Source organism: Jatropha curcas, chromosome 9, assembly GCF_041381405.1.
Source record: "Jatropha curcas cultivar XTBG-Jc1 chromosome 9, XTBG_Jcur_1.0, whole genome shotgun sequence".
Taxonomy (NCBI): Eukaryota; Viridiplantae; Streptophyta; class Magnoliopsida; order Malpighiales; family Euphorbiaceae; genus Jatropha; species Jatropha curcas.
Genome location: NC_143159.1, coordinates 24,478,031 through 24,489,494, shown reverse-complemented (window position 1 = coordinate 24,489,494; position 11,464 = coordinate 24,478,031). Strand labels below are relative to the sequence as shown.

At 32.3% G+C, this 11,464-nt stretch overlaps 1 protein-coding gene across 1 annotated transcript; it reads right to left on the bottom strand.

The window, feature by feature from the left end:
- Nucleotides 1-346: 346 nt before the first annotated feature.
- LOC149493871 (putative terpene synthase 3) lies at nt 347-4,376 on the bottom strand. The gene is made up of 7 exons (XM_089725686.1): nt 3,999-4,376; nt 3,604-3,875; nt 3,137-3,502; nt 2,608-2,826; nt 2,363-2,501; nt 1,256-1,504; nt 347-767 (listed from the first exon to the last, which is right to left on the bottom strand). The coding sequence occupies exons 1-7, from the start codon at nt 4,101-4,103 to the stop codon at nt 474-476; spliced, it is 1,644 nt and encodes a 547-aa protein (XP_089581812.1). The 5' UTR covers nt 4,104-4,376; the 3' UTR covers nt 347-473.
- Nucleotides 4,377-11,464: the final 7,088 nt, after the last annotated feature.

The following is an 11,464-nucleotide window of genomic DNA, read 5'->3' as shown; positions in this document are numbered from 1 at the left end:
ATTTAAAAGAATGATAAAAAGTATTTTTTTATTTGTAAATTGCAATTCCATCCTTAACTGTAATTGAGAGTATTATTGCTGCAAAAAAGTCAAAATTAAGATAAAATAGAAATATTCTGGTGAAATTGAAAATAAGATGAAATTGAAAAATAAACAAAGTTCGAAATATTCTGATACATTAAGCCTTAATAAATCCTTAAAAGAAAGTGATTATTCATGTCTCAAAGCTTTCTTTCAATCACCCACTCCTCTAAAAGACAATCTCAACATGCAATATTCACTACTATAAACTAATTATCATCAGAAATACAATAATTAGCAATTAAGCAAAACTTAGAAAACCAAATCCAGAACAAGGTTGAACTTTATTAGATCACTTTCAGATTCATAATATATGAAACTGAACTTCACATCACAACCATTTATTTGATTCTCCAATTACATTTCGGAAACACAAAGCAATTGATTAATGCTTAAACAGCCACAGGATTGACTAAAAAGGTAGCCAGAATATCCTTCAGAGAAGTGTTGGAGTGGGTATAGCTATCTTCATCCTTGTACACAACATCCATTACACGTTCAATGTTCAGAATGCACGTTAGAATAGGTTTTGGAATATCAATTTCTTTCATCAGCTCCTCGTTCAGATCTTTCCACATATGAGCAACTATTTTATTCAGCTTTTCGTAAGCTTCCTGCTTTGACACACCATATTGCTTCATACAACATTCTACTGCAGAAGCAACATGTCCCCTTTCTTGCTCAAACTGCATACATATTGAAAATTGCAGCATTTAATAATTCTCTAATTGGACTTAATTAAAATTACTGTACAAGAATCTATCCTGCCCCCCAATTATTTTCTACTCTATATAGGTTGCCCTTAATGAGCCTTTGTACTGCATTGATTTATGAGTTTGAGTTTGAAGTCTGCTGAAATTGTAGCACCATACTATCTGTATAAAAAAAAAAAAAGGATCTATACATATATCTATCTATCTATATATAGGATGGATTTCAAATATGAGATCCACTTCATGTGTCTTTAGTCATTACGACCAAGTCTAAATAAAATTTTCTCACCTCATGTGTCTTTAAAGTGAAGTATTAAACTCCCTCAGGTGAGCACCTTTGTCTTCAAAGGCGAATGAAGATTACCATGGATCGTAAAAACAGATACGGATATAGACAACTCGTTGAAGTATAAAAAGAAACATTAAAGTGAAATAGCAATGACACTACTAATTTGGCATACCTCATGGGACATAATGTCATTGATGAGCCTTGCGAGACCTGATGCAGTATATAGAAGTTTAGGTTCAGTGAATAGCCAATCAAATACTTCCTTTGAAGCAACTTCACCCATCGCACAAAATGATAAGGTTATCAACATGGGATAAGTATAACTAATCACAGCATTAGAAATATATTCTTCAAATGTTGGCACATAATGATTGTTGAACCATCTTGCTTCAGTTATGTAGGCTCCAACTTGCTTCTTCACCTGCAATTTCATTCATCCTATTAACATCCATTTAAACCTCATTTGGTATAATTAAATGCTACAAAAATTTTTCAAATTCATTTGAAATTTCGTGTTTCATATTTAGTTAATATGAACAAAAATATTCATTTTATTGTTCTAAACATTACGAAATCAAAATTTATAATTTATTATACCAAATACGGACAGCCGTAGGTCCATTTCGACCAAAATTGGTCTAGAAATTTCTATTTCAAATCAAAATTAAAAACCAAAGGAGCCAGACAAGAATTATACCTTGCCAGACCATGTCGAAGATTCTGTTCGGCAACAGCTTTTCAGCTAATTTTTAGCGTTTTAACAACTCAAAATTTTATTTCTATTAATTGTAGCTATTCAATAACATAGCTTTTATAATAGTTTTTAGAAGTTGAAGGAGTTTTTTATGAAGTGTTAAATATCTAACGTTTAGCATTTAGATTTTATTTAAATTTTTTTGATAATCATACTCCTTATCTTTTTTCCTCCGAATTCAACTAATTAAACAGCTAACGTCAATTTTTATCATTTTAAGTTAAACAATTATTCTTACTGATTACTTCTAATTTAAACTCTTAGATAAACAACTACTAGCTATAAATTAATAGCTAACGGCTATTAAAACAGCTAATATTGCCGAACATATTCAAAATCAAAACAAATGCTGGAATTGGACCAAAACCAAAATGATCTAAGTTCTGATACTCTAGGACTGAAACTTATGATTCAGATTAATGATCTAGCAAGGGTTTAATTGTGAGCGCTGTAAATTAAACTCAGGAAAAATGTAAAATAAAAATATTTTGTAATCATTTGTTTGGTAAGAAAAGAAAGTTTTACCGCTTCTTTCGCATAATGAATACAGAAAGACCTTCCTTCCTTGGTTGTTTCTTTCTCTATTTCAGAATAAAAATCTAATAATGCTTCAAAATACACCTTCATGTAATCTGGAAGTTGGTCTTTCATGCTAATATCCCAGCTGAAAGTCAAATTACATTAAAAAAAAAAAACAGATTAATTATAGTTCGTAAACCTTGCTTATGAACTAATTAGTAAAGGGATGTGTACTTAATTAACAAATTAACCTTTCAATCACTTTGGTGAAAAGCTCAAGTTCCTCAATTGTGCCATGCACATCATAGATATCATCCATTACACACACCATAGCCATAGCTTTAGACAATACTTTTCTAGCAAAAACGAAGTGTGGCTCAGAAAATGTTCCTAATGCCCAAAACGAACATTCGATCACTCTGTCTCGAGCAAAAGGTAGCTTTGTTGTGAAATCCAAGTCTATCCACCACCTGAAAATTCACAACTCAATTAATTTCTTTTCTCGTTATTTCTTCTGCAATGGAGATTCTTAATTATTTAAAATTGTTAATTACAGAACACTCCTTTAGTTTTGCTCGAATATGCAATTTGGTCCTCAATTTTGTAAGATCAATAACTTTAGTCTATGTGATCTATTGATGGCTTAACACTTTAATTTTTGAGAAGGTAGAGTATATTATGGGGGCTAAAAATGATAATTCTCATCAAATATAAGGACCATAGTGCATATTAAGACAGATCTGAGGAGTAGTTTGTATGTAATCCTTTAAAATAGCTTACTTTGTGATCCTGCTCATATCCTTCTGATGCAATTTTTGTACTATATTGTAATCCAGTTTAGCCAGCTTCAACAGAGTTTCGCTGTGTTCCTCGCGTTGCTTGTAGATAGAGAAGTAATGCCAAGCCTCTTTCCTGGGTAAGCCCCTACGCGCAGGCCACCTTAAGGCATGGCTAACTTGATCAGAAGGAGGAGAACTCAATTGGGTTGCGATAAGGTGAGTTTTAGTGAACTCAAAAGCTTCATCTAGTATGGTTTCTCCTTGTATACTGAGATATGAAGCTTCATACAAGCTTAACACACATCGCACATCTTTGATTAGATATTCCTTAAAGTTACCTTCTGAATCCTTGAACTTGTTAAAACATCTGTCCACCCGAAAAAAGTTGAAACATTATAACCCTCTTCTCATAATATTATATTTTATTTTCTTTCTTTTGTTTTTTTTAAGGATTGGAAGTAGGGGGGCTTACCAGTTGAAACATTATAACCCTCTTGTCTCAGTAGCCGAAATCGAAGAGCAACAGTATAAAGGTCGTCATCATCATTCAGATTTTGATAAGTAGTATAAATTTGTTTTAATGCTTCTTCTATTTGTCCTTCAAAATGGCAAGCAATGCCTAGTCGTTGAATTGCATCGATCAAGTTGAGTTGCTCTGAAGGTTTACCAGCAGCAGAGCTAAGCATTTCCCTCACTTCTTTTTTAAGAACTTCGGCTTCTTCACTCCAAACGCTCACTATCTGCAGAAAATCTTAAGAAGCAAAAATCATACTGTTTCTAAAGAATCAAACCATTTCATAGAAGTTAATTGATATTTGAACATTTATTTTGAGAAAGTAAAAATAAATTGCCAATTGCTTTACATTATTGTCCGATACATGCTTGATGAAGTAGTCACCCCACACGGATGGGTGAAACTCTGCTGTTCGATGAACCTGAGTTGTTTGCGTAGCAGCTTGAAGGGTCATCTTTTGATGTTTTGTGTTTTGGAATTGAGAAAGAAGGCTACAAGATAAGTAATAGCGTCGTGAAATGACTTAGTGTTTCAAGGCTTTGGGACTATATATAGAGAGAGTGTGTGAAGCCATATATAGTTTGGAAAAGTAAATGGGAACTTATGAGAAGTTAAAATTTCTTAAGGTCTTAAATGTTGGACTAATTAGGACTTTAATTAAAAAAAATCATAAGCACAACACTCAATGAAAATTAATATTACTTCTCAAAATACTACACTTTTGTTCTATATTTCACTCATATATGGAATACAAGTTTCTGCCAATATTTATAGGGCTTGAAATAGCATGCACACCACAAATATAATCTTTTGTTTCCTGCCACTTGTTCCAACTAAACATCTCATTTGCCACAAATGTTCAACCATTTACGTGGATGCATCATGTCCATAGTTTCCCTTTGAATTATTTTGCCAACACATACAAAACAATTATGAGAAAAAACATTACCATGTGAATTTATCCAAACTTCCATGTGAGCTTTGTCTTGGATACGTGTCTTCTGCTCCTCTTCTATTTTATTTAATTAAGTTCAATTATTTTATTTTTTATATTCCAATACTCCCCCGTAAACTTAATTATCTGTTACTCCCAGCAATGCTCGCAATTGATTGAACACGTCATATTTGAGCGGCCTCGTGAAAATGTCAGCAACTTGATCTTGCGTTCTCACATACTTCAATGTGACTTCTTTCTGCTCAATGCACTCTCTGATAAAATGAAACCTTGTGTTGATATGCTTGCTTCGATCATGGAACACTGGATTCTTTGCCAACGCCAATGCAGATTTATTATCTACAAAAATTTCGGTTGGACCATGTTGAGCTATCTTCAATTCCTTCAGAAATCTTTTCAGCCATATTGCATGACATACACATGCTGTCGCAGCAACATATTCTGCCTCACAAGTTGACAAAGTCACAATGGGTTGCTTCTTGGAATTCCAAGTGAATGCCGTATTACCAATGAAAAATACAAAACCTATCGTGCTTTTTCGATCATCCTTGTCACCGGCCCAATCACTATCACTATATCCAACTAATTTAAATTCATCAGAGATTGAGTAGTGGAGGCCAAAATTGATTGTACCTTTTAAATAACGGAGTATTCTTTTTGATGCATTCCAATGAGATTCCGTTGGTGCTTCCATGTATCTACTCACCAATCCAACTGCATATAGGATGTCTGGCCTTGTGCACGTCAGATATCTAAGACTTCCAACCAGGCTTCGAAAAATTGTCGGATTCACTTTCACACCATTTTCATCTTTAGTCAACTTTAAGCTGCATTCAACCGGTGTTTTGACAGGATTGCAATTCTCCATTTTGAACTTCTTCAAAACCTCCTTTGCAAAGCCACTTTGAGAAATGAAAATTCCATCATCATTCTGCTTCACTTCAATGCCAAGGTAATATGACATGAGGCCAATATCAGTCATTTCAAACTCACGAGTCATCGCTTTCTTGAATTCTTCAAACATATGCTGATTACTCCCTGTGAAAATTAAATAATCCACATATTCATGTGGACATTTGAACATGTTACTCAGAAGAACAATAAATATTGAGTCTGCTAAAAGCAAAGCACTAAAAAATTATTACATATGCTGATTACTCCCTGTGAAAATTAAATAATCCACATATTCATGTGGACATTTGAACATGTTACTCAGAAGAACAATAAATATTGAGTCTGCTAAAAGCAAAGCACTAAAAAATTATTCTTCATCCTTCTTGCTTACGTTACGATTTAGGATTTTTACGGTCTTGTTTTTCTTTCTTTTTTATGATTAAAATCTTTATCGTATATTGAGTGTTACTGATCCTTTCTTCATGATTGACTAGGTATATGTTTAACTCTTTTTAAATGATAGAACAAAGTTTGAAGACTTCATTATGTGCAATACAAAAACTAAAAATGACTAATTTAATAATGATAAAGAATTATCCTCAAAAAAAATATAATGACAAAGAATATATATAAATCCGAAATAAAGAGAAATTTCAAGACACTCTCTTTATTTAATATTGTATTTTCTTTCAAAATTCTGAAATTTTCCTTTATTTTGTACGATTTGATTCGATTATTTTTAAAATTAATATTATATTATTATATATAATATTTTTAGGTTCGAGTAAAAGCTCGAGTTGAATTAAGTGGGGGTAATTAAATCTTGCCTAATATATCAAAATATTTTGGTAATTTGAACTTTGCAAATTGTTACAATTTCACCCTGTTTTGATATTTTTGTCAATTTTACCTTAATTCGACTTTTTGTAGCAATAATACTCTCAATTGTAATTAAAGATAAAATTGCAGATGCAAAAATATTTTTATTTTTTTTAAATTATCATGTGACACTTATAAAATTAAAAAAAAATTCCATCGATCTGTCCAATTAATGTTGCATAATTAAAATTTAATTTTTAAATAAATGTGCTAACTAATAATTTCATAACATAAATTTATATTACTTGCCACAAGCATAGAATAAAAATTAATTTAATAAAAATATGATTCTTTTCAATTACATATTTTATTTTCATATTATCTATATTTTAAAGATGAAAAATCCTAACGGCTGTAATTTTTTGGATTGATAATATAGTTATATTATTATCCATTTAATAAAAAAATAACTTATTATTTGCTTTAATTGCACATCTCTCAAATACTATACTTATAAATTTATTCTCATATTCTGATACATTAATGACAGCTTATTTCGCAAGTGTACGAATTCGCTGTAAGTAATATAGAGTGAGTAGAGTATCGTATCCACAGGGATTGTATACCAAGTACCAAAATTATATTATCCTATTATTATTTAAACGATAGATGAGGAAATTATTTATAGAAATTAAATTCAACAAGTAAAAGTAAGAAGTTAAGCAAGCAATTATTGATTAAAGAAATCAAGGAAGTAAAACTACTAGGGGTTTTGATTTCACTTAACTCTATCCAATTTATTTCATTAGTTCATTGATCAATTTAATTATTCAAGTAGGGGAAACAACCCAAAAATCACTAACAAGCTCTCCCGATGTATTGTTAGCTATTTTAACCCGGTCTAATTACCTATCTTCCAATAGCGCAATCAAACATGAATTAAATCATTAAGTTTTATGGTTTGTTTTGTGAATTCATAACCTAAGGTCATTAACTTATGAAAACCCCCCATGAGTCAAACCGTATAACTTCCGCATCAAGTTATTATTCTCATGTGTTTTATTAACCTTTTCATATCAAAGATCCTTCTTCCGATAGTGATAATTGAAATAAATCAATCTAGGGGAAAATTCTGCCTAGAAGCATTAAGTTCATTAATAAATCATAACTTGAATAAGGAAAAATAAATCTAATTGCATAAATTGGAAAAGAGTTTAAGCTACATCAAACCCCTAGTATAAGAATTTAGTTACACATAGTAATTAAATAAAACTCAATAATACTTGATAAATATTCCATAATCAATAAAGATAATGAAAGAAATAAACAAGATTAAGAGTTTAGAAATAAGAACTAGCGATAAAATGCTTGGATGGCTTCCTTGAAAACCTTGCACAACTCTTGAATACTTAACTTCTAAAGAAAATAAAACTATGTACAAGACTAAGAAATGAGAGATGGGAGAAGAGATGTAGAGTATGCCAATCCTTTTACAATGCATCCTTCCTCTCTTTATATAGACTTCTTGGGAGAGAACTTCTACATTGTTTAGGGAATAAATTCCATCTTGTTTATGGAATAAATTCCACCTTGTTTATGGAATAAAGCTCTCAATCAAGCCTTGAATTTCTCTCAATCATGTCTTCCATGTGCATAAATTAAGGCTTGATTTGTATGTGAAGAAAGTTGTCCAAGATTAGCTCCATAAATTGGTGGAAGTTAGTTGGCAACTTTTGACTAAGTTTAGGATTCCTTGCTTGGCACGGGCGTGCACTGTAGCACGGGCTGGGGCGTGCACTCCTCTGGAAGTCTTATGCAATAACAGCACGGGCGTGCTGATTTGCACGGGCACTGTAGCACGGGGGCACTGTAGCAGCACGGGCGTGCACTGTAGCACGGTCTGGGGCGTGCACTCCTCTGGAAGTCTTATGCAATAACAGCACGGGCACTGTAGCATGGGGGGCACTGTAGCAGCACGGGCGTGCTTAATGAATTTTTACCTTATTTTTGTCCTTTTTCTTGCAAAACCCTACATTTTTCCTCAAAATCAAGTGAGTTGTGTTTCAAGGAAGCTTTTAAATAAAAACATATCAATATTACATAAAAACTAATTTAAATAAATTAAAAGTAATAGAAATTATAATCAAAATCACAATAAAAATACTATAAAAATAACACTTATCAATTAAGCCTTAATAAATCCTTAAAAGAAAGTGATTATTCATGCCTCAAAGCTTTCTTTCAATCACCCACTCCTCTAAAAGACAATCTCAACATGCAATATTCACTAATATAAACTAATTATCATTAGAAATACAATAATTAGCAATTAAGCAAAACTTAGAAAACCAAATCCAGAACAAGTTTGAACTTTATTAGATCACTTTCAGATTCATAATATATGAAACTGAACTTCACATCACAACCATTTATTTGCTTCTCCAATTACATTTCAGAAACACAAAGCAATTGATTAATGCTTAAACAGCCACAGGATTGACTAAAAAGGTAGCCAGAATATCCTTCAGAGAAGTGTTGGAGTGGGTATAGCTATCTTCATCCTTGTACACAACATCGATTACACGTACAATGTTCAGAATGCACATTAGAATAGGTTTTGGAATATCAATATCTTTCATCAGCTCCTCGTTCAGATCTTTCCACATATTAGCAACTATTTTATTCAGCTTTTCGTAAGCTTCCTGCTTTGACACACCATATTGCTTCATACAACATTCTACTGCAGAAGCAACATGTCCCCTTTCTTGCTCAAACTGCATATGTATTAAAAATTGCAGAATTTAATAATTCTCTAATAGGACTTCATTAAAATTATTGTACAGGTCCAAGTTCTATCCCGTCCCCCGTTATCTTCTTTTTGTTGATTGAATGTTCACTCAAAGATAGAAATTTATTATTACTAGATGGAATTTCAATCAATTAGATTTTGTATGAACTGGTAAGTCGTAGCTTTTCAATACAAAAGGAAGCATGTTGGTCTTGCATTTTTTATTCTATTCTATATCGGTAGTTCTTTCAAGAATTTAATATAATTAAGTTAAATTTTATTATTTGCAAATGACTTTTATAGTTAAATCGATGTACTCTGCTTTTATCTGCTCTTTGTTAACTGAAATGGTTTCTTTAATTCCTTTCGAAATTTTAAGTAACTTTTTATGGTTACTGGAAATTTTCTCCATATGTTTATATCTTTATTTATTTATTTATTTATTTATCCTGAGAGTGAGGAAGCAGCAAACAAAAGAGTAGAAAGTCCTTTTTCTGAATCTGAAGAACTCGAAGAATCTGTAGGTTCTGATCCTGATTCCCTTTGCTCTGATAACAGAATCTATCAAGAAAACATATGGAGACAACTCGAACAGTCAAAGAAAGGAAATGCATTTCCATTTGAACTATTAAGACAATACAATAAGGGGTTTAAAAGATTGAAGATCGAAGAAAAAGATATACCATGTAATAATAAGGCGGTATGCCAGGAATTGTCAACAGAAGAAATTCTTAGAATTGCAGGAGCAAGGTTTCTCAAGTCCTCTTCCCAGGCAATAGATGTTGTTCACATGCTTAAAAATCCTTCTCATATTTCCTTGGGCTTCTCTGATAAAGCAATCAGAGACGTAGAACTCGTGCAATGCCTCCTGGCTTCTGCTGAGAAAGTGGGCAATCAACAGTTTTACAGTGGGGGGAGATTGCTAAAAAATTCATGGCCTTTTTCCGTTAGATCCAGTTCAACGAGTCGTTTATTACTTCCCTGAAGCTCTTCAAGAGAGAATAGATGCACAATTTGGAATCGTGGAGAAAAAGCAGTCGTTAGATATGCATGAAGCAATAACAACCCTAAGCTCACCCGCCATTGCATATCACCAAGCAATTCCCTTCTGTCGAATTGCCCATTTTTTCAGTAATTCAGTCTATTCTAGAGCACGTGGCAGGTTAAAAAAAGATACATATAGTTGATCTTGAAATCAGAAATGGAATGCAATGGATCATCTTGATGGAAGCTTTAGGTTCTCAAAGTGTATGGGCTCTTGAACTCCTGAAAAGAACTGATATTGGGACTACTTCAAAGCATTTAATCGATAGAACAGGTAAGAGGCTAATTGAACTTGCTCTTTTCTTTCAAGATGGTTCTGGTAGCAGATTTTTTTGAACTTAAAGAAGATTTCAAGAAATAGATGTTGAGGAAATTGTAGCTGTATACTCTGAAAATAAACTATCTAGCCTCCTCCCAGATAGGCTGGAATCTGTAATGAGATTCGCATAAATAGAAAACTGATGTCTTATAAAACAAAGCAAAGATATGCAAAACACAATTGTGCCTTCAAACTTTCAATAAAGGTAGATGCATATTTCTCGAGTCCATGCCAAAAAAAAGCGATTAATGCATCTACACCTTTCTTAGCAGGCCCATCCGTGAAAATATTTTTTCCCCTTGAAAGTAAAACCCACTAGAAATAAAGAATGGAGCCAGTGGCCAGACAAAGTAGTGGATTCACAATTGTTTTTCTTATATATATAGGTATTAGCAATTTTAGCCCTATTAAATTTGTTAATTTGAAATTTATCCATAAACTATTTTTACTTCTTAGTTCAAGGGGAAGACTATATCCCCTGTTAGTAGACAATGTTATTTTCAAGCTATCGATCTTGCTAATGAATAAAAAAGAAAAACTTTACGCTCAAAAAAATAAAAGAGAAAAAGAGAAAATAATCAGACCGAAAGAAGACGGACTTTTAATAAAGAAAGGAACTCTTACTCTTATAGATTGGAAAGTTAATAAATAAATCAATAATTAATTTTTTTTAAAGTATAGCTTTGATATTATTGATTATAAAGCGACTATTTCGAAAATTAAACTTTAATATCCCATCTATTGGATTTTCCCAACATACTAAAGATCTTGGAAAAGAGAGAGAGTTCGAACTATTATGAACATAAGTGCTAACTAACATTGGTTGTGAAAACCAATCGCTAATAGAATATGGTAAATAAGGGTGATTAGTTGTAAGGATATCGAAGCTCCTGAGTTTAATTATTTCCGCCACAGATTCACAATCCAACCTTTCTAAGTTGAACACCATGCTATTCTTCTAAGCCAGACAGTGAACAAAGTGACAAAGAAGATAGT

Bases quoted from the DNA above. Each gene is read 5' to 3' on its own strand.
- LOC149493871 (XM_089725686.1), bottom strand. From the start codon at position 4,103: ATGACCCTTCAAGCTGCTACGCAAACAACTCAGGTTCATCGAACAGCA. The intron at 3,503-3,603 runs GCCCCCCTACTT...TCGGGTGGACAG, and splicing joins TATAATGTTTCAACTGGTAA to ATGTTTTAACAAGTTCAAGG. The intron at 1,505-2,362 runs GTAAAACTTTCT...ATGAAATTGCAG, and splicing joins TTCATTATGCGAAAGAAGCG to GTGAAGAAGCAAGTTGGAGC.